General features: G+C 37.6%; 1 protein-coding gene across 5 annotated transcripts in view; it reads left to right on the top strand.

Annotated features, from left to right (window-relative positions):
* Positions 1-22,764, top strand: part of TBCEL (tubulin folding cofactor E like) — a 38,976-nt gene extending 16,212 nt beyond the window's left edge. For 3 of the 5 annotated variants that reach the window (XM_024761925.1, XM_024761926.1, XM_024761927.1), the window contains exons 2-8: positions 7,851-8,000; positions 9,674-9,813; positions 11,592-11,651; positions 15,920-16,101; positions 17,403-17,659; positions 20,938-21,064; positions 22,585-22,764. In XM_024761925.1, the coding sequence (XP_024617693.1) occupies positions 7,868-8,000; positions 9,674-9,813; positions 11,592-11,651; positions 15,920-16,101; positions 17,403-17,659; positions 20,938-21,064; positions 22,585-22,705 (1,020 nt within the window). In that variant the 5' untranslated portion in view covers positions 7,851-7,867 and the 3' untranslated portion in view covers positions 22,706-22,764. The remainder of the gene's footprint in view (positions 1-7,850; positions 8,001-9,673; positions 9,814-11,591; positions 11,652-15,919; positions 16,102-17,402; positions 17,660-20,937; positions 21,065-22,584) is intronic. The other 2 variants (XM_024761924.1, XM_024761928.1) reach the window with 2 other exon arrangements.
* Positions 22,765-24,259: the final 1,495 nt, after the last annotated feature.

The raw sequence follows: 24,259 nt of genomic DNA, 5'->3' as shown, positions 1-24,259 counted from the left end.
GTCCCAAAAAAAAAAAAAAAAAAAAAAAAAAAAAAAAAAAAAAAAGATTGTATATGTATATATTTATGGATATAGAAAGTTTTTCATGAGCTGTTTAGTGAAAAGGCAGGTTACAGAGCTCTGTATCTAAAAGTAATTTAATCTTTGTGTAAAAATCATGTATCTATATAGTATGGAAAAAATGGTCTGAAAAAATATACACCATAAAGTGCATCCTCAGGCTTTTAATCTGCTCTCTAAATCTGTCAGCCAGAGCTTCCTGGTGTGGCTGTGGCTCTAAATACGCTTCAGATAAGAAAAGCTTTTTGGTGACACTTATTTACATGCTTAGCTTAGCTAATGAAAAGTGAAACTACATCTACATGGGGTTATAGGTTTTTTGCTTATTTTCAGTTGGTAAGTTTTAAAAATTCAGAATGTATATCGCTAGTATTTTTAAAGCAGTTATTTAGAAAAAAGCTGATCAATAGACCCTTTTTTTCTTTATTTTTTAATTTAATTTTTAATTGAAGTATAGTTGATTTACAGTGTTGTGCTAATTTTTGCTGTACAGCAAAGTGACTCAGTTATACACATAAATATATTCTTTTTTAATATTCTTTACCATTACAGTTTATCTCAGGAGATTGGATATAGTTCCCTTTGCTATACAGTAGGACCTTGTTGTTTATCCATCCTAAATTTAATAGTTTGCATCTACTAACCCCAAACTCCCGGTCAGTCACACCCCCGTTGGCAACCACAAGTCAGTTCTCTATGTCCGTAAGTCTGTTTCTGTATTGCAGATAAGTTCATTTGTGCCACATTTTAGATTCCACATATAAGTGATATCATATGGTATTTGTCTTTCTCTTTCTGACTTTGCTTAGTACGATAATCTCTAGCTGCATCCATGTCACTGCAGATGGCATTATTTTGTTCTTTTTTATGGCTGAGTAGTATTCCATTGTCTGTACGCACCACATCTTCTTTATCCATTCCTTTATTTGTTTATTCATTTTTATCTTTCCTGGAGGTAAAAATATGTAAAATACACATATACTTTCCCAGAGTAATTATGTTTTATTGGGTACACTTTTGCTGAGGATCAGAAAGATTTAGGAAACAAACTAAAGTCCCAGCTACCTAAAATGTCCAAGAATCTGGCAGGGTTTAGATATAGTGGAGGTCTTTCACAAAAGGAACTTTTGCAGGGATGAGGTTAGGAGTCCATAAAGTAAAAGTTAAGTGGGCTTAAAAAAAAAAAAACTTCCCAAAATTGAGAAAGCTAGTAATACTAAGAGATTCTTTGACGCTATCCAGATTTTCCTCCTTAGCTTTGTTTTTTTTGTTCTTTTAAAATTTATTTATTTATTTTTGGATTTTATTTCATTTTATTTTTTATACAGCAGGTTCTTATTAGTTATCTATTTTATACATTTAGTGTATATATGTCAATCCCAATCTCCCAGTTCATCCCACCCCACCCCCCCTCCCCCCACTTTCCCTGCCCTGGTATCCAAACATTTGTTCTCTACATCTGTGTCTCCAGTTTCTGCCTTGCAAACCGGTTCATCTGTGCCATTTTTCTAGATTCCACATATATGCATTAATATATGATATTTGTTTTTCTTAGCTTTGTTTTGTTAGTTTTTTGACCTGCTCCATGCCCCTACCCACCAAACTCAGCCTATAAATTCCTCTTTTGTTCTTTTAAAAAAAGAACAAGATATAACAGCTCTGTCTCTCTCTCTGAACGCTTGGTTTTTCTTCATCATCTGTCCCATCTCTTCTGTTTTCATCTAAGCTGCTCAAAGGCATGGTCTATACTTACTGTCTTCATTTATTTACTTCCTTAACCCCCTAAACTATGGTTTCTACTCCCTTGTCTGTACTGAAAGTGCTTCCACTAAGGTAAACAAACTCCTACTTGCCCAGTCCTTTAGGGATTTTTAAATTCTCATCATTTTTGACCCCTTGATATTCTACATAAAGATCGGTCACCCCCATCCTTGCACAATATTCACAGCAGTCTATCAAAACTTTTCTTACTCTTATCTCTATAGGATAAAGTCAAACCTGAGCAAGGTCAGGCATGAGCTGACCACTGTCCACCTTTCAGTCGAATCTCCTGTCTCCCCTGCTCCCCACAAATATTTTATGTTGTAGCAATACTGCTTAATGTCTCTTGTGCTGGTTTATCTTCCGTTGTTTCCTGTGCCTGGAATGCTCTTCTCCAACCTGTTAACCTAATCTTTGTTATCTTTCAGAATGGCTCAGGGTTCACCTCCTACTTCCTTGATCATACTTCTAAAAAGTTAATCGCTTCTTGTGTTTGAATTCACTATTTTCTGGGTGGCTTATTTCAGGTACGCATTATCTCCCTGTGTTTCCCTCTAGGTTTTGGATGCCCCGAGGGCAGCATTTGGATTTTATTCATTCTCACTTTCTTTAGTATTTAGCTTGGCACAGATTCGGTGTCTGGTTCATGTTTGTTGAATGGAATCACACGAGACTGTAAGCTTTGTGAGGGCACACATTTTACGAATAAATGGGCAAATAAGCCTAATTGGAACCACTTGATAAGGTACAAAAAAGAGAGAAAACTAGACATATTTGTTGTCTCCATTTTTATTAAACAAGTGGTAAAGAAATTCTTATTCTCAGATTGTCTTGTAAAGGAGATAGGCACCTGAGAAGAGAAAAATGCCTGGAATGAAATGTCATCTGACCAAAGGAACCCTAAGGTGAAATTGTGGAGCCTTTGGCCAAAATATTTAACCTAAGTTTGATTTTCACATATTTGGTAGCAAAATATTGGCAGGTAGCTTTGAGAATGTGGTTTTCTCTGCCCTTCTCTGATGAATAGATGAGATTGGTTAGTTGTATATAAATGGGTCCATGTCAAATGACTGAAAATAATTTTAAGCTACTTGGGAGTGTTTCCCTCCTCTCTATTATTTTTATGCTATGAAAACTCTTCCTGGGTGTTTAACCTCATCCTACATTAATGCATATTTTGAATTCTTGCAATTTATTTTTTAGAACTCTAAATCAGTTCCCAACTGTTTATTATTCCAGTAACTTGCATCTTGCTGTAGGAAGCCCCATTCTTTTGTTAGTCTCCACAGCAGGAGGCAACTGGGAGGCCTGAAGCTCCCCAGCATCTTTAGGCTATGGCTTTGTAACCTCTGCCTGCTGGGGCCCTTGTGGTTCCAGAGTCACAATAGTTTGGATACCATTTGAGTAATTTGGATGAACTATTTGGGTAACTTTTATTAACACGTTTAACTTGGCTAGCAAAGGAAGCAACATGGCAGATCTGAGGGTGTTCTTCCCAACCCTCTGTACACTTCATAGTGGAGCTTTTGCTTTGCCCTTGTTAAAGCCATGGTAATGACTTTGAGAGTACCACGAATCATTTTCCCCCCTTCTTCTCAACCCTACCTCTCATTCTGATTGTAGTTTAGTTCTGAGGCTCAGACGTGTTTTGTTCTGCTTTCTTTTTCTTTACCAATGCTCTTTTACAAAAGTATTTCCGTTTGGCCATCCATTTTATTTCTTTTCTTCCTCAATTCCCAATTCCTTTAAAAGTTAATATTATATATTTCACATGGTCGGGTTTGGCATTTTTTTCACAGACAGTTGATAATAATGAGGACTTAAAAAATACTTTGACAAATTATTAGGTCATTCCCAGATAAATCACTTAAAAATGTTTTGTATTTTGAAAAGATAATATATGGAAAAAAAGGGTGATGTATGCACCTGGTGAGTTCAGGCTGTTCAGATGGTTGAACAGTGAGAAGGAAATCTCCTTTTCACCTTATTCCTCATTTCCTCTCTTTGGAGTCAACCACAGGTATTAATTTTACTGATTTCTATTTTATCCTTCTGGAGGTAGTCTGTGCATATATAGGCAGATAAACCTATTTTTTATAAGATTTAAAATGCATGTTTTGGGACTCTGGGGTAGTATTTATATTTTTTGGAAGTTGTGAGTGAGGCTGGTAGTATTTACACTTTATGAAGTGTGGTAATTTACCATAAAATTTTTTGGTGAAGTAAATATTGATCTTGCATACCAGCATAAGGCTATATCTTGCATCTCTTCCACTCTTCGTGGTCAGACATGGCCTATTTTCTGTTTCCAATTGTGTTGAGTTTCATAGTAATTTTGACCTGACCTTGGGAACAGAAAGTACAAATTGATAGCTATTGAGGTTACTTAGGTGACTGGGCTGAGCACCTTATCCTCCAGCTTGCACTTTTACCAAGTGCTTTATGAAAGCATATTATAGTCAGGATTTGAGGCACAAAGGAGTTGAGTTTTTCACAGGCACACTCCATGACTTGGGAAATGGAACCAAGCAACATCACCCTAGATTCCTGGCTCCCTGGCTTTAAGCACCAACTCAGCACACTTTTACAAATGTATTAGACCTCTGCCAACTGTAGAAGGTAGTCAGATGTTATTTGACACTGGTTCTTGCCAGAAAGTCACAGATTACCCCTCCACCTCCAAAAAACCCTTTTAAAAGTCTCCAGTTAAAGATCTTCTTCCATCCTGTATGTCCTCGTTTTTCAATCTATTTGGTTTTCAGTTTTCCTTTCCCACTTACTGTTCCTCCTCCAACTGCCCCAACAGATTTTAAGTAGATTTATGTCACTGATCCATTTTGCAGTCTTAATGTTCTAATTCAAAACCCATGTATTATTGTGTACACTATCTGCATGCCTGGAATGCTGTTCCAATAGAGTATCCTGGAAAATGACCAGTGAAGGTGACTGGCATTGCTTTTAAGTCTTTAGGAAAAAAAAAAAAGCAGACTATTTGGAAGCATTGTGAAAGCACGGGGCCATAAGGAGTAACTTTTCAGTTCCCATGATTGCTTGCTTACTAACACTTATTTTGACTTGCATATGTTTCTAACCTCACCATCCCTCATATCAATTTTAATAATATAATAGCCAGTTATTTAACCAGCGAAAGCCAGTTTATTTGGGAATGGCCAGAGAATTTGCAATTTGAGATGTGCAAACTGTGGCAGACCACAGGCAAATCCAGAGAACAAGGAAGGGGAACTTGCTTTTATAGGGGAAATGAGGGGAGGGGGAGTGTGTTAAAACCAAACAGTCCATTGGAGGCAGCTGGGAGTCCAAAGTATGGAGGTTGGCTGGGCTGTTGTGGTCTCTGATTGGCTGGGCTGTCATTGAGCAAAGAGTTTTCTTCTTCCCGCTGGATAGTAAAGTAGGCAACACTTTCCTGTCAGAGATGTAGGCCTCCATCTCTTCCCATTTGGAGTAATTAATGTTGCGTGGCAAGGGTGAGGGCTCTGCCTATAGGTCTGTCCAGACTCCAATTTTAGCTGAGGTTTCTTTAATTCCACACTCAGCTTGTCTATATTTAAATTGTGTAGGGCTTCCCTGGTGGCGCAGTGGTTGAGAGTCTGCCTGCCGTTGCAGGGGACACGGGTTCGTGCCCTGGTCTGGGAAGATCCCACATGCCGCGGAGCCTGTGCTCCGCAACGGGAGAGGCCACAACAGTGAGAGGCCCACGTACCGCAAAATAAATAAATAAATAAATAAATAAATTGTGTATAGGATTATTGCCCTTGGATCGAAGAGGTTGGAGTTTAAGTGATTCTGAAGCTCAGTTAAAAGATGCTATTTAAACTCGGTGACTATTATTTTGACACTGACAGTTCAGCACCCTCCCACACACTTTTTATTCTTTTGAACTGCCAGTTGCATGGAAGATAGCAGTGTAACTTCTTTGACTTTTTGTTAAACATTTCTGAAAATTCTGTTGGCATTCTGCTTGAGACAGGTCTTTGATAAGAACTATGATGCCTGTCACTAGTGGCATAGCACCTGCTCTGTGTTGTATGCTGTTGGTGATGAGTTTACATTGAAAAAGAACCTTTCCACCTGAAAGTTCCTGGAGTCCTAGATGAACCCACACAGTTCACTTTTGACACAGTGCTGGGATAGAGGGCAGCAGCATATACTTACCACTCTGGGTAGAAAGAACAAACTCTCTTGTCCTAAAACAGGCTCTGTTCTTAAGCTCCCAAATGATGACCCTGACCGAGGGCAGCCCTGTATTTTCAAGGTGACTTGTGATATACTTGTTATGAAATGTATTACGTAGTCTAAACTTTGATAAATTAAGTATGGGTAAAACTTTTGGACAAGTGCTCAATGAGTGTCTACTCTGTGTTCTAGGCATTTGTGAATTGATTTCACAAAGTACAATACTCGTGGTCCTGGTAGTAATCTAGAAAATGGGCCAAGTTTAAAGACCACTTTTATATTTATGCCCTTTTCAAATTCTTGTTACAAACCCAAGAGGAAAATTTTAGCTCATCCACAGTGGGAAAATTGAAGTAGAGAGAGGCTAGCTAACTAGCTTATGTTTCACCCAGCTAGTAAATGACAGAGCCTAAGTTTTCTGTTTATGTGCTTTTTCTACCATACTACAAATTCCTGTTACAGGTAATAACAGTTGTGTGTTTTAGAGCTTTACAAGAGCTCTATAATCTCAATAGTGCACTTGTACATTTTAGAGCTCTACAGTAATGCTGAACTCCAAGCAGTATAGATATTAATATCTTATTTTACAGAATAAGACGTTTGAGTCCCAGAGAAATACGCTGTCTTGCCTGATGGCACAAAACTATTAAGTGGTAGAACCGGGTGGGACTTAAACCCACTCCTGATCCTGCATCTTCTCTTTCCGCTCAGCATACTGGAGGCTCGTGATTTTAGTTCTCAGCAACATTTATTGAGCCCTTACCGTGTGTAGTATACTCTGCCAGATGCTATGAACCAATACTGAAAAAGTAGAATCGCATGGCACTGCTCCCCTTCATAATGTAATGGTGGAGTTAGGACAATTGCACGAGAAAGATGCCTAACATTCAGTATAATTAAACTGTATAAGCAAAAGCAAACCAGTGCAGCATAGTGAAGTAAATATATCACCACCAATGGTGAACAGTTCGGAGTACTAGATGGGTAGTACCAAACAGCCTTTTAGAAGTTTTTTAATGCCCATTCCTGCTGGTTTTTCCTAGGACCAGGTACCAGCAGTCATTCTCAGACTCTCCAGCTGTACTTGCTGCTTCTCTATAATCTATAACCGTATTCAGTTCTCTCCTATTTTAAGAGGAAAGATCTTGGCAATTGCCCCCAATCCTGTACTCTCTCCTGTTCCTGCCTACCTTATCAGCCCATCTTCTTCCTCCCCTTCTCACCAAAACTTCTCAAAATGTTGGCTGTACACTTCGCTCTCTGATCATCCCTTTTACTTTTCCGTCATGGCTTTGCTTCCTCTGCCTGTATCTTAAATATCAGTGTCCCAGAGAGTTCTAGTGCCCTATTATTCTTATTCATGATATTTCCTGATGAGGTCCAAATCTTTGCCGCTAGCTCACATTTCTCACCCAATTTCAGACTGTTCCCCTGAAACAGATGCCTCAGATTGAACATGTATAAAATAGAATTCATCAATTTCCTCCTTAAACCTAGATCTCTCCATAGTTTCTTTTTTCTTAGTTGTGTCACTAGTCACCTAGTCTCCTGTACTAGAAACCTGGGGGTCAGCCTTGACTCCACCTTCCCCTCAGCCCCTATAACTCCTGAAAAGCTTGCTTTCTAAGTTCATCTTAAATCTATTTGTACTACCACTGTACCACTTTGGGCCCTCATCATCTTTCCCCTGTATTTTTGCAGCATCTAACTCTTCTCCCTGCCTGTCTTATGTGTATGCAGTGCCTAGCTTAGTACCTTATAAATAATTGATTCTCAATAAATATTTCTTGTATGAGTAAATAAATAAATTTTGATGATTTCTTGGTTTCTTGTAGAATTTTAGGAAAGGAAGATGGATCAACCTAGTGGGAGGAGTTTTATGCAAGTATTATGTGAAAAATATAGTCCTGAAAACTTTCCTTACCGCCGTGGTCCTGGGATGGGCGTCCATGTCCCAGCCACACCTCAGGGCTCTCCTATGAAAGGTAAGAAAGATGGGGCCTAAAACATTTTTTTACTGGAGCTTACTTAGGACGTTAAACCAGAATATTGCCTTATTTGCAAATGATTCCCTTTATTTTGAATTATGAGTTGAATAGTCTTTCTCCCTTGCTATGATTTCAGTGTTTTTGAAAACCTGAAAGGATTTATTTTCCTGCAGGTTGGCCAAAAGGCATTCTAGTTGCACTCATAGGGTGAGAGCAATATTTGAGTGATAATATTTCAAGGAACTCGGAGGGTGCAGATAGTACAAGCCTGGCCTGTGCCCTCAGTGACCTTACAGCTTATTGGATTACAATGTATTCACATTTACAAAAATATATAATAACACAAGGTAGTTTATGTTGAGTCAAATGAACGGCACAGTGATTGGGAAAGACATTTAGAGAGTTAATTTATAGGATCAAGAAAGGGTTCAGAGCTGCGAGATTTGAACTAACCCTTCAAGAATGTAGAATTTGGTTAGAGAGGAGATAAAGACATTCTAGGAGGGGGATTATTATGTGAGCAAAGATCTACAACTAGAAACGTGCAAGGTGTGTTTTTGGTTTGCATTTTAGCTTGATGTTGTAATTAACTGTTATTGGAAGTAGTTCTTTGTAGTGATGGGAGATGAATATTGAACAGTGTTTTAGTTCCTGTGTCCAAAGGTTACTGAATGTTTATTATTTCTCAATGCAACTATCTTATCAATCCGTATAAACTGAAGCAGCAGAAAGAAGTGGACTTCTTACTTGCTCATTTTTTCAGGGTCCACTCCCATTCTGAGAAAATTGATTCTGTGAAAAGTACTAAGTTGAAAGTTCATATTATTCGAGGCTTCCATTAATGAAATATACTTTTGTGAGCCTTGGCTTTGTACCAAATGGGAAAAGAGTGGTTGAATTCTCATATTTATCCTTTTTATTAGAGATAGGAAGAGTGATTTTATTGACATACTTTTGAACAAGCAATAGTTTGACTGAATTCATTGAATGGTTTAAGACTTTAAAACATTTTCTCTCATTATAATTATATATTTTTAAAAGTCTGATTTTCATAAGGGACAAATTCTACATGGATCTGAAAGGGGAATGATTGATGGACAAGTATGGGAGAAAGATACAGATTTTTAAATGGATCCACGTAAGCGAGGAAGATTCCTTGAGTGATATGAACTTGAAGAACAGAAGTGGTTTAGCAGATAGACTATTTAATGGTTTGAGATAATTTCCAGAGGCAACAGAAAGTGAAAATACAAATCAGACAGAGAGAAAAGAGCTATCCAGAATGATACTTTTGAACTAAATTAAAAAAAGAAAGAATTGAGGCCAATAAGAACACAGTGGTGGCCCTGACATGAATCACATGGATCTAGTGTCACATGATAAGGTGACAGCATGGATGATGGTTCTGTTGTTGGCAGTTGAGATAAACAATGCTGCCAGGAGGTGAAACCTCCAGGGCTTTTTGGGGGTACTGGTCTAGTTCTTCTGATCTCCTGGGCCATATTTGGCTGTCTCCCCTTAGAATTCAGTACCCTTGGATCCCAGCGTATCTTATATTTTCAAGGTCCTTGTGTAATTTCACACAATTTGATCTTGATTCCTGGTGGCTGAATGTATGTAGACAAGAATTAGGCTGACGGAGAAAGTATTTTGTTTCTCCCATGATTCAGATCGCCTCAACCTCCCAAGTGTACTGGTGTTGAACAGCTGTGGAATAACCTGTGCAGGGGATGAAAAAGAAATCGCTGCCTTCTGTGCTCACGTGTCAGAACTCGATCTTTCTGACAACAGACTCGAAGACTGGCACGAGGTAAAGTTTTTATACTGCTGCATTTCGGTGAACAACTCACTGTATCATTGTTTACGTTGTTACGTATGCTGCGGAATCCTGGTTCTCGCTCGAGATTCTCCTCTGTATGTCTCAAGAGAAATAACTGACTGCTCCAACTGTCTCTATGGTGATTTTTCGATGCACCTTGTTATTGCTGATTTGTTTTTCATTAATGTGAAAAGCGCTGAGGAACTTTATTCCAGGCATCAAGAGGTTAATGAGGCCGCAGAGGTTTAGATTGCTAACAGTGCATTAAATCCTCTACCGTTTCACTAGTTCACACATCCTGTGCCCATTCTCTGCTACTACTGCTACATTTATTACTATAAATTGACATAAAAATTACTGGAGCTCGAACCTAAGGTTATAAAAATATTTATTCTTGTTCCTGAAATTTATTCCAAATCTTTTAGAACTTTTCCTTATTTTAAGTTGCACTGGTAATTTGATACAACTGATGCCTTTGACCTCAGAGTAACTCTAAGCCAAGTTGCACAAATAAAAGTATTATGACATTCTCTCTTATTATTATATATAACATTACCTACCTGATTATAGCGTGACCTGATAGAAGCTACCCTTAAGAAAAAGAGAAAAATAGTTCTTCCTACTTAATTTAGGTTCTTATTTCCTGTTTGGAGTATTGGAAAAGTGTCCTAATGGGTTTTCCTGACTCTGGTTTTACTCTGCCTCCTCTAAGCTAACCTTCTACAGTGCTACCAGACTGCTTTTAATAAATGAAGTGTGATTATGAAACTCCTGCTTCAAGTCCCTTCGCTGCTCTTCACCACCTACAAACTATGGTCTGAACTCTCTAAGTGTGACCCTCTATCATACGGCCCTTTGCTATTTCTAGAGTTTTATCTCCATCTTTAGCCATGTGCTTTTCTTGCAGCTCATGATAAATGTGGACATGAAAAGCTTCCTTGCTTTTATTCATTCTAAATCTACTGTTCTCTTTCTCCTCTGTCTACCCAGTTGCTTCCTATGTATCTTTCAAGACTTGGCCCAAGTTGCTGTTCCTCTCAAACTTTCCCTGACTCTCAGGCAGAATTAGATTATCCTAACACCTGTATCATGTTGCTATAAAGGGATTCATTACAATGTAGCACAATCATTTGCTTACTTGACAGTTTTTCTACTAGACCATGAGCTTATCCAGGGTTTTGTTTTTTATCATCAGCCCTGGCATTCTAGGCGTTCAAATGTTTGCTGAATGCCTTAATGAATAAATGATTGTATCTTAAGGTTTGATCAGGCCCACTTGTTCTAACTTTTCCTGTGATCTTAAGACATTCACTTAATCCTTTATCATCCATAAGACAGGACTGTTGATAAAATTAATCATCGAGACACTTGGTAGATATTAAATATGATACAGATTCTAAGACAGCTTTCTTGTTTAAGAAAAATCTATCTATAACCCATTTTTCTTTAGCTTTTCTTATATTCGTCTATTTCATAGTCTTGTTTAATCTGGTATCTGTGCTACCAGTTATATTTCCTATTTTTATTAAGATGTTTACCAAAATTCTTTGAGATGCACGTCACTTGATTTCTAAGTCATGTGTTAATATATACAGATTTACTTGGCTGTTCCAAGAAGCAATCTCTATTTGTCCATGTAATTATTGATTGAGTTACTTATCCAAACAACTGTTATAGTTCACTGTTCAACAAATTACAATCTGTGCCTTCTGGGTCCTTTGAGATGCTGAATTGACATGCATGCTCTGTCCACATGCACGGATGCAAAGAGAGCGACCTTGTTCATCCTCCTTCTCTACAGTTCCCTCAGGAGTCCTGCTGAGCCTCTGGTGAGATTTCTGACCTGCATGGGTGACAATTCAGACCAGCTCTTACCCTGAGTTATTTCAGCTCCTATGTTCACAGGCTGATTCCCCTAAATTTATTTCTTCGGGAGTAAAAATTTCATAAAGGTGTTGTGCTTTGTGCTTTGACCTATACTTTGACCACATACATAAGCTTTTGCTAACTGGTAGAAACAGTTTAATAGTGATATAGTTGCTACCTCAGAAGAACAATGTCAACATGGATCAGAACACAAGAGTTTACACTAGGTGATTCAGCCTTTTCTCTGCTTAGACAAAGGTCTCCACTGAATATTTTCCAGCTCACATTGACAGATACACCCAGAGGGTCACATGTTTATTTGTATTCTGTTGGTGCTTGGTTTGTATATTCCTGTAAGTGCCCTATAGTCTGATTTCAGGCAGTTTTCAAATGAATGTTTGTTGCTGCTACCTTTCAGGTTTCCATTTATTTTTGTTTTCATCATTCCTTTATGTTTTGTCCTTAGCCTTAACTGTAGTTCGTCCCAATCTTCTAGAATATATATCAGAACACAGAGAGATGGGAGAAGTACCGACAACGAAAGAATATTGATTTTTAGGATTGATTAAACTCTTTGCCAAGCTGCAAAATGCCTCATAGGTCACAGTTTTAAGACATTACATTGCAACCCATTGAAACCCATGTATTTGATTACCCAGAAGATCATTTGTCCCTGGCCATTAACTAAGTTTATTTCAGCCAGTATTTGATATACCAACATGGAACAGAATAATCTAGTTGGTTCTTTTAGTGTTTTTGAATGATCACTAATGTTATGAGTATCTTCTTTGATAGTTTAAACTACTGGCTGCTTTATATTCAGAGACTAATATAAATATGAGCGAGAAGTGTAATGCTTTGGGGAGAGGCAAAGATTTGTCTCTGGCCATCTAAAACTGGGCATCTATGTATAAAAAAAATGACGCATTTTTTATCTTTTGATTTGAATTTTTTGGCTGAGTAGATTTTTGTCTGACTTTTCCCAAGGTACCTCTTTTTTCCTCCTTTCCTTATCAAAACCATTTTATAAAAGACATTACACTAAGCAGTTGAGAGGAGGGAGGAGTTCACCATGGGTGAGATAGAGAATAGCTTGGGTATAAATTACAGATTGTTATCTTACTACCCTTTCCCCATTTTTCTTAAAACTTTAGTTTCTTCTATTTCAAAACTGAGAGTAGAGGGTCCTCTATTAAATCATAGAGTTTTGGAGATCTAAAAGGTGATCTAAGTTCATCTCCATGTTTCTGCACGTGAGTGTCCTGAACTCACTCCAGCTAGAAGCGTCTTTATTTTTAGAATTTAAAAAAGAGAAGTCAATATACTGCCCTAGACACTCACTGAATAATAATAGCCTTTACTATTAAGATATTTTCTACCATGAATAAATTTACCTGTGTAATGAATACAATATTTTCCAGAATATTATTATTAATTTAAGGTTACACAAAATCCTTTTTAATTTTAACGTGTTTTTTTTTTTTTTTTCCGGTACGCGGGCCTCTCACTGCCGCGGCCTCCCCCGTTGCGGAGCACAGGCTCCGGACGTACAGGCTCAGCGGCCATGGCTCACGGGCCCAGCCGCTCCGCGGCATGTGGGATCCTCCCGGACCGGGGTACGAACCTGCGTCCCCTGCATCGGCAGGCAGACTGTCAGCCACAGCGCCACCAGGGAAGCCCTAATTTTAACCTTTTAAAGAAAATATTTACTTCTAACATATATTATTTTTCCTGCTTGGATTATTAAACTATAGTCCAATTTTATCTTGTTTAGTATATTCTAGGGCTGCTGAGTCATTGTTTTAAATCTTTATTCTCATTGGACAGTAGCGCAGATGCAGACTATGAAGAAGATCACATCATGTATCTGCCAGCTTTGGGAATTCTTTCAGAAATTGCTTCAAAGACTCTGATAGTCTCCACTTTGGGGGGTGTTTTCTTCTTTATTACAAAAATAAAATATGAAGGGTTGTGGTTAGCAAAGGTTTATGTGTTGTTTACTTAACTAGGGTTGTACCTATAATTAGCAGTTATTCTCCATGCTGTAGTTGGAGCACAGTTCCTTTTCATCTTTTTTTTTGCCCTTAAAAGAGGTGAAGCATAGCTAGTCATCATCTTATGTATGAAAGGCCTTCATATATTGGTATCCAGGTGGTAGACTGCAGTGAAGGATTGGTCCTTGTGTGGACTGTTTAGCTGTGTCGTGGCCACACACTAAACTCCAAATCCTAGCCATATATCACACAAATGCTTGTTACCATTTGGTCACAGAAGAGACCAAACAGGAAAATATATGCTGACTGGTGTGAATCTTTTACATTTTAAACTGAAGCCTAGTATATTTTCCTCTGAAAGATAGTTTAGTTATTCATTTATAAAATGAAAATAAATACGGTACTACTTCAGACGCTGTGTTAGAATAGATGAACTGGTGTGTGTGAAGACCATTCCCTCTTACATACTTCTCCGAACCTTCTTGGAATTAATTTACTTCTCACTGATTTTAGAGCTCCTAAACTGTACAGTACATAGTACACAGACCTAATGTAAAGTGCAGACTGCCTTTTCTTTCTCCCCATAGTCCTCGACACTGGATACATTTTTGTCATTACCTATGGAGCTCTGAAAACAAACAGGTATCCAGGTCCCAGCCATGAAGCTCGTCCCACCTGTGAAGCTTCTGATTCAGTAGTTTATGGTGGCTCCTGGGAATCAGTATATTTTTAAAATTCTACTAATTATTTTAAATATGACATATTTAAATAAATGTGATATGACATATAATCAGGGTTGAGATACTGGTTCATACTGTACATATCCTATTAGTCATAGTTACATTTATTAAATGGTTTTGTGCCATTAATTTAATCAACAAACATTAAGTGCCCACTTTGTGGTAGTGAACCAGGTAAGTACTATCCCTGCTTTTACATTCTCTTGGGCAGTAGGTATGGAAACAAGTTTCTAAAATATGTACCAATCACTGTTAAGTGCTTTACACATGTATCTCATCTAATCCTACCAACAATACTGTAAAATAGATGGGAACTGTTTTCTCTAGTTTACAAATAAGGAAACTGAGATTTGGAAAGGCTAAGTAACTTGTCAAACCACACAGCTAGGAAGTGTTAGAACCTGGTTTGAGTCCAGGTTTTCTGATTCTAAAACCAATCCTAACTATTCTGTTCTACTCCTTTTCTCATAGCTTTCAGTTACCATGTTGCCTGGCTGATTGATGCTTAATACATTTACTGGGCTTCTAGTGTTTATATCATACTTGTTTAAGCTAGTTCTTCATTATTTCTGGTTATATTTATGATTTACTTGTTGTGGTGTATTGGAAAGAACAATGGCTCTGATTTTTAAATCCTAGGTTTGGCTTTTGTGACTCTGAAATCTTACTCAAATTATTTAACATCTCCGAGCCTCAGTTTCCTCATTTATTAAAATAAAAGAATATTAGTTATCTTGCAAGTTGTTTTGAGAATTTAGTGAAATAAGTTATATTTTAAAAACCTAGTACAATGCAGAGCAAATAGTTAAGGTCAGTAATCAGTAAAGCTCATTTCCTTTCCTTTTTTCTGTCTACCAAGTTGCTAGCTAAATCACTAAATTGATGATCATGTTTTCTCTTTTGTAATATAGTTATGGATGCTTTTTACTTCTGAGTAAATATATTTTAAAGTTTGGTGCATCTTTGAACCAAGCCAAAACTGTTTTCTAAGTGATTGTGACTATGTGATCAATTTTGAATACCTGAATTGTTACCATGTAGTCTTTAATAAACCTTTAATTAGCCTTAGTATTCTACTGAGGATGGAAGGAAGGAGATATTCAAAGAGAATTACTGTACATGACCCAATCCCAGCTCTTTAAAACGTGTAGCCTAAAATGTCATCTAAATGATCTTTTCTCCAAAATATCATGTAGTGATATCGAAGAGAATATTACACAGAGTAGAATCAAAAACTTTGCCAAAGGTAACATGGAAAATATTTCTTTTCTACCATTAATTTTCAGTTATGCTACTATTTCATAGAAGGAGATTAAATTATTTACCATGATTTGTCGCAATTATTTATGCCTTTCTGCGGGTACTATCACTAAATAGGACTCCATAATGCAAATGGCCCTTTGCCTGGAGACCCACTCACTTAGGTTTTCTTGAGTATGATTGTTGTTTAAAAGCTCTGATTACTGCCTGATATGCTTTTCCTTTTTTTCTCCACAGGTCAGTAAAATTGTGTCAAATGTTCCCCAGTTGGAGTTTCTAAACCTGAGTTCCAACCCTCTGAATTTATCGGTTTTAGAAAGAACGTGTGCCGGGTCCTTCTCCGGGGTTCGAAAACTTGTTCTCAACAACAGCAAAGCTTCTTGGGAGACAGTCCACACGATACTGCAGGAGTTACCAGAGTAAGCCCAGAGAGCATGATGGAGAGGGAGCCATGTTGCCGTCTGTGTTAGTACATAGAGTTACTGCTGGTCTCCCATCTCAGAAATACTAGAACTGCAGATTGAATGGAGAATGAGGTTAGAAAAATGAAGTAATTAAATGAGGCTGTGAGGGTAATCTAGTAACATTTTCATTGGAATACTTGTTCAGTGTTGGGTAGCACCAAGACATGGGATATGTCATCCTTTGGCGAGAAGATATCCCTGAGAAGCACTTATCGTTTCGAGATCAACCCAGCCTTTTTCCATTTTAATCTTCTGATTACCTGATTCCAGAATTTTGCCTTAGCACTTTTCTTTGGGAGGGAAAAAAAATCATAGTGTCTCTAAAATATATTAACACTCAGATGATTAAGTGCCTAGCTTGCATGATGGGAAAATGGACCTAGTATTCCTTTCAATAATTCAAGCAGGAAATTATACTTTTGTCAGCTTAGAAATGCTCTGTTCTGTTTTGTTTGTATCTCTCTTTGCATATGCACATAAATATTAAAAGGAAGTAGTTTAAAGAAATATATGAAGCTGTAGTCTCCTTGACTGTCTAAATATGGAAACTATGAAAGCCTTTCAGAATCTGGTCTCAACTTACTCATTCCATCTTAGTTTCTCACTCTCCCTCTAATGAGATTGGTTTTCTCACTGCATGCAACATCTAGCATGGCATGGAATGAGCTTTTAAATCCCATTTCCACTTACTATCCTTATGACCTTTGATAAACTTTTGTCTATAAAGTGAACATAATTGTCTATAAAATTGCAGAAGTAGAAGTATAGTCTATAAAGCACCTGCACAGGACCTGACACAGGGTAGGAATTCAATAAATGATAGTTATTATTTCTTTTTCTAAATACTTGTTCATGTTGTTTCTAGAATTTCCTTCTGTGTCCTCTCAATTTACCCAAGTCTACCCCTCCTTCAAGGCCATGCATCCTTTCCTGACTATTCCAACCACAACTTCAATCCTATTCCTATATAAAGTGCTGTTGTACTCACGGTTAGTGCTGCTTCATGTAGCACTTATTTACTTAAGCACAAAATGAATTTAGTACTGGGTTATATCATTCTCTGCTGTTTTATGTATTTTAGGTTTTGTCTTCCCAGCTGTATTTTAACCTTCAGAAAGACATCTTTATAATTTTCTCTACAACACCTAGCAGAGTCTCATACATAGTAGGCGCTTATTTATTGAATGACTGAAAATAGCTGCAGAGTAGAAACTTAACTGCTTTAAACAATGAAATATTTCCTTTTTTCTCTGCAGTTTGGAAGAGCTCTTCCTGTGCCTTAATGACTATGAAACAGTGTCTTGTCCTTCTATTTGCTGTCCTTCTCTTAAGCTACTACATATAACAGACAATAACCTCCAAGACTGGACTGAAATACGCAAGTTAGGAGTTATGTTTCCTTCACTGGATACCCTCGTCCTGGCCAACAACCATGTGAATGCTATTGACGAGCCTGATGATTCATTGGCTAGGTTGTTTCCTAATCTGCGATCCATCAGCCTCCACAAGGCAGGTGAGGAACAGGCTTGCTCTCATTCTACATGCAGACTGATCTGAACTTACGCATGAAATACAGTGGAAGTGTATTTCTGTCAGTCACAGCTCTGCCTTCTTACAGGATGAATTTCAAGAGTAACATGCAAAAAAAAAAAGAGTGACATGCAGATGCCTGTATTTTTTTAATTAATTAATTTATCTAATTTATTTATTTTTGGCTGTGTTGGGTCTTCGTTGCTGCGCACGGGCTTTCTCTGGTTGCGGCGAGCAGGGGCTACTCTTCGCTGCGGTGCGCTGGCTCTTCTCATTGTGGTGGCTTCTCTTGTTGCGGAGCTCGAGCTCTAGGCATATGGGCTTCCGTAGCTGTGGCTCGCAGGCTCAGTAGTTGTGGCTTGCGGGCTCTAGAGCACAGGCTCAGTAGTTGTGGCGCACGGGCTTAGTTGCTCCGCGGCGTGTGGGATCTTCCCAGACCAGGGCTCGAACCCGTGTCCCCTGCACTGGCAGGCGGATTCTTAACCACTGTGCCACCAGGGAAGCCTGCAGATGCCTAATGATTAGCTAAATTTAAGGCATTCATTTCCATAAATGCTCTGATAAATATCAGTATTTATCAAATATTTGTTTGGCATAGCATTATATTAGCTATTATTTTGTATATTAAAGGGGTCATGCTATGAAAGGAGTGAAATGAAATTGATGAATTGGATAGTAAAAGGCAGGGTAAAAAGAGTACAGAGAATTACAAACTAAACTTTTGTCTTGATTTAGGTTGAGGAATCCCAACCTGCTATGGCTTTCAAATTCTCACATTCCTTTTCTAGTGTTTACATATAATTGATTACCAGTTTGTTGCCATCTGATTCTGTATATCACAGGAATGAATATTTTAGCCTATTTTTAAAAATTAATAAGCCTTATTTTTTAGAGTCTTTATATTCACAGCAAAACTGAGCAGAGAGTACACAGAGCTCCCGTATACTCCCTGCCATACATGGGAACAGCCTCCCCCGCTATCAACATCCCAGCACCTAAGTGACACCTTTCAGTTTACCTGCATTAACACGTCATCATCCAAAGGCCATCGTTTACATCAGGGCTCACTCTTGGTGTTGTACATTCTGTGGGTTTGGGCAAATCTGTAATGACACACATTGTAGTATTGTACATAATACATAGTTTACTGCCCAAACCATCTTCTGTGCCTATTCATCCCTCCCTTCCCCCTAATCCCTGGCGACCGCTTATCTTTCTGCTGTCTCCATAGTTTTGCCTCTTCCAGAATGTCATATAGTTGGAATCATACTGGTTTCTTTCACTTACTATTACATATTTAAATTTCCTCCATGCTTTCTCATGGCTTAATAGAATGTTCCTGTTTTTAGCACTAAATAATATTCCATTGTCTGGATGTACCACAGTTTATTTATCCACTCACAAACTGAAGGGCATCACGATTGCTTCCAAGTTTTGGTTTAATTAATAAAGCTGCTGTAAACCTCCATGTGCAGGTTTTTGTGTGGACGTAAGTTTTCAGTTCATCTGGGTGAATAACAAAGAGTGCAGTTGCTAGATCATATGATAAGAGTACGTGTAGTTTTGAAATAAGCCACCGAACTCTTTTCCAAAGTGGCTGTGTCATTTTGCATTGCACCAGCAATGGATGAGACTTAGTGTTGCTCCACATCCTTTTTTTTTTTTTTTTTTTCAGTTTCAACATTTATTAGCATCTTGCTTCCTGTATTTATCCCCCATACTGTTTTGCCTTTGGAGGGAATATTTTAAAAGCAAATTTCAGCAATCATGTAATTTCAGCCTTAAAATCTTCAGTATGTATCTTTAACAGATAAAACATACTCTCTTAATCTACAGCAACCCTCTTACCTGCACCTGATTTTTTTCTATTGTTCCTTTCTACATTTATGTTGCCCCACATCCTTGACAGCATTTGGTGCTGTGAGTGTTTTGGCCTTTGGCCATTCCAATATGTGTATAGTGGTATTTCATTGTTGTTTTAATTTGCATTTTCCTGATGGCATATGATGTGGAACATCTTCTCATATGCTTTACTTGCCATCTGTATATCTTCTTTGGCGAGGTGTCTGTTCAGGTTTTCCACCCATTTTTTAATCGGATTGTTCATTTTCTTGTTGTTGAGTTTTAAGGGTTCTTTGTATATTTTATCAGTATGCCTTTAGCAAATGCATTCTCCCAGTGTATGGATTTTCCTCTCATTCTCTTGGTATTGTCTTTCAGCCTATTTTTAAAACAACTACATAAGTAAAAATAATTCTGACCTATAACTGAAAAAACATAAACGGTTTATTCCACCACGGAGATTACAAGGGCGGGAATTAAGTCTTAAAAACAAGTGATTTGCATAAGGAAGCTGTTTATTTCACAACTTGACATCCCTTGAGCTAACTCTATTCTTCCTCCTAGATGGCAATGCCATTCTGAAGGGAAGAGGACAGTGACCTGGGATAATTTTTGCACCAGGGTCCTCACAAACTGCTCCTCTGCCTTTACCCTTGCTGAAGGTTGATAGAAATAGGAAGGGACTGCGTTGTTTTCTGCAATGGATTTAATGTGTTGTACAACTGACCAGCCTCCTCATTACAGGGATACTTTTCCTACCAGTGCCAAGGATGATACATTTGTTCACAGCTCTAGGAAGAGTTTCCTTTTAGGTCTGAACAATCTTAATTTGTTTCATGTTTTCCTACCCAAGGGTTCAGTTTTTTTGTTTTTGATTTTGTTTGTTTGTTCTAAATTTTGAACCTGTTTTCCCTGTCCCCACAATGAGGACAGTTGAAAGATGATATTTAGTTTCGGGTTCTATTGACCTTGCCCATTTTAGTGTTTGTTAGGTAGCAATTTACGCTGGCAGTGTCCACTCTGATCAACAGTTATGTTCTCTGAGTCTCTGTCTGATGAAAGAGTTGATCACATCACTTTTTCAATTACGTAATCATGGCATCCATCCTGCTTATTAAACCACCAGTGACCCCCTTTACCAGCCATTTGGGTGGAGAATCAGTAGATGAGTGGATGTTGGAGAATAAAGGGCGTCCTTTGAGCACTGGGATCACAGGGTTAAGAGAGGTTGCAGGGAAGTTTTTATGGTGTTTTATTCCATTCTTTCCTTGGATAAAGAAAAATTTCAGGATCTCTAACTAGTTTATGATCATTATAACATTTCAGAACCTATTAATGGAAATAAATTTTTTTGCTATGTTTATCTTCTCATTTGTGTGCTTTTCTGGGTTTACTTAAACAATATATTTCTCAAATTAGGTTTGCGGTCCTGGGAAGACATTGACAAACTAAACTCATTCCCTAAACTTGAAGAAGTGAGGTTGTTAGGAATTCCTCTTCTTCAGCCATATACCACCGAGGAGCGAAGGAAATTGGTAATAGCCAGGTCTGTTGTACTGATTCTTCTGCTTTCTTTTCTCGGGGCTTTGTTGTTTCATTAAAGGGATAATGCACTGTTTGGGGGTGAGGGGAGTGCACTGTGTGTTTATCCATCTCTAGAACAGGCTGCTTAAAGAAGCTGCTTCTGTAGCTCCACGTCCTAGAGGAAAACGAAGACAGTATGATGAGAAAAATGAAATATAATTGATCTGCCAAGACCACTGAAAAATTCCCTCACAAATCTATTCTATTTTTATACTTTTCAATATTTACAATATTTGAAATCCTGTTTTGGGTCATGAAGAAAAAGTAGGTATAATAGGGAATCAACTCTATTTTAGTTACCCTTATTTTCTGTGTTAACATAGAAGTCATTTAAAGTGTAAATACCTGAAAATTGGGCTGTTTCATTAGTGTAAAACCGAGAGTAGCATCTGTGTTTTCTTCTTCATGTAGATTGACTTAAATGTGACCACCATGCTGTTACCTTCTTCCTCTGACTCCTCTGCCTTTCGTGTCTCAGCCTCTGCCTCCCCCAGACTACTGAAATGTCCCATGAGGGTTTATTTTTGTATGTGCCTTTAGCAGCAGTAAGGCTTGACTAAGATTAAAGGGCCACGGAGTTTTGATTTGTTCTCTTGTGTACTACACATAGTAGTTTTGACAGGGGAACAGTAGGCTTTAAGGTTCCCTAAAGAAGAGTGGTTCTATAAACCACTTTGATCTTTCTGACCAACTAATACCTACCAGATCTTTACTGCGTTCCAGTTGTTGACATACACAGTAATATCCCACTGAAGAAATAAATTTCAGCATACTTTTCTTCTACGAAGAGTAAGTCTTGCAGGCCTTGTAGTTTATTTTCTTTACACAGTTCTTTTGTAAATATAATAAATGAATTCCTGAACTATATGACCAACCTGTACTGACTGCTTTGTAGACCTGTGCTGTCCAGTATGGTACCATCAGCCATGGGGGACTTTTGAGCACTTGAAATCATGGCTAGTCTGAATTGAAATGTGCCATAAGTGAAAAAGACACACTGGATTTCAAACACTTTATATAAAAAAAACAACATTTAAGTATTAAGAACATTTAAGTATCTTAGTTATTTTTTTAGTATTGATTATAGATTGAAATGATTGTATCCTGGATATATTGGGTTAAATATAATATACTATTAAAATTAATCTTATCTGTTTTATTTTTACTTTTGAAAATATGGCTACTAGAGAATTTAAAATTACGTGTGTGGCTTGCATGATACTTAAGTTGGGCCGTGCTGCCTAGGATCTTATTTTGAAAGGTGAGGTATGGTTATAAAAGGTCAGGTGTCACATCAAAAATGAAACTTTAGATATTTTTGGTCCTTTTATTTTATACCACATTAGTTCATGCTGGTAGTTGTACACAAGCAGAGCTACATCAAATGAGTCCTTTCATGATAATAAGACTGGGCCTCAAACCAATAATTTTATTTCTAAGTCTCAATATTTTTATTATGTCTCTTTTGCTTTTTATTTATAGATTGCCATCGGTTTCCAAACTTAATGGCAGTGTTGTCACTGATGGTGAGCGAGAAGATTCTGAGAGATTTTTTATTCGTTACTTTGTGGATGTTCCACAGGAAGAAGTGCCATTCAGGTAAAAATCCCCTATCAGCTTAGCAACACGTGAGCAAGTATTGAGGCAACCTAAGAACTATTGATTTAGAGCAAAATCTAATAATTTGTTGTTGGACTCTCTTAGAGAACTTTGGTGATAGGTTAAAAAATAAAGGAAGAAACGCAAAAAGCAAACCTGCTTTATCTCATTTTCCACAGTGTATTTCTTCTAGCCTTGCACTTGTATTAAGAATGGTTGGGTAAGTACGTATTTGACTACTTCTAGTAGTTCCCACTCCATGTTCCTTATCATCAATTCCTTTTTGATCCTCTTCTCCAGGAGCACATTTTCACCCATCCCCAACACTGGTTTCTTCTTTCACATTGCATCCGCTTTTAAGATATACTATGTTCTGCAGTTTGGAAGATTTGACAAATGTGCCTGAGGTTTAGAGAATATGAGAAAGGGACTAGAAAATAGACTCCTGAGGAAATATTAAAGGAATTAGGATGGTTGAGTAGGAAGCAAAATGCTGAGGCCTAAATTAGTACCTTTAAGTATATGAAAAGTAAATATGTATTGTTTGGTGAGAAACTACCTTTTATATTCTGTAAATGTAAAAGGAAATGTAGCAGGTACGATATACGTAAATATAAGGGAAAAAAAAACCCCAAACAGGTTTCTGGGTGTTGGAAACTAGAATCAGTTACCCCCAAATTTATATTCTTTTCTTAATGACTTTAAGAATAATACGAAATCCCATTCGGCAGGAGGAATTTCAAACCAACAAGATGCAAGTTAGGACTAAATGTGAGTCAAATCACACTCTGGTTATAAATTTATTTTGTCCTTCTGGTTACAGATTTCTGTGACTCTAATTCATTCTTACTGAACATTATTTTTTCCCAAAGTTCTCTATTATTTACAGACTTTAAGGGGGTCACCATTCTATAAGGCTCAACCAGTGCTGTGTAAAACTATCTGTGCTATTATCAGTTGAATTTTAAAGCTTAAGCATTTAAAAAATATTAGACAAATTAAGTAAGGATTTTGAAGCTAACCTTTTAAAATTAGCTAAGAACATCTGGGTAGGGAGAGATATGACTGCCTTTTTAACACAACCCAGAAATGTTAGGTTAAACCACATGAAAATTTTTTGGGGTTAAAAAAAATGGTCTGATAACTATATTTTTCATTTGATTCAATCTAACATATTAATAGAAGAAGTAAATATTCTGGCTTTGAGCATATGTCTGTCATTATAGTTTATTTATCTTCCAGTCTGCTACAGGAAGTAGTATATACATAGGCAGTAAATTGTTTCTGTCCCTGATGGCATAATTATCCTAAAGCGCATTTATGCCTCTGTAGTAGTCAGTGTGCTTGAATGCATGTTATAGAAATCATCTTTAATCAGGGGAGGACTTTACTGGAGAGATATTGAGAAACTAAAAGAATTGCTAGGTGGGCTAGAGAACCTGGTTTAGACAGGAACCAAGGGAGGCAAGGATAGCCAAGGTTTCGACTTACAGTCTTCTTTATATATTTCTGTTGGTACTGCAATGCTGGACTTAACCACTGAACACTTGCAGCCGTG

This window comes from Neophocaena asiaeorientalis, unplaced genomic scaffold (assembly GCF_003031525.2).
Source record: "Neophocaena asiaeorientalis asiaeorientalis breed wild unplaced genomic scaffold, Neophocaena_asiaeorientalis_V1.1 scaffold737, whole genome shotgun sequence".
Taxonomy (NCBI): domain Eukaryota; kingdom Metazoa; phylum Chordata; class Mammalia; order Artiodactyla; family Phocoenidae; genus Neophocaena; species Neophocaena asiaeorientalis.
This window is presented reverse-complemented; position numbering and strand designations above follow the sequence as displayed.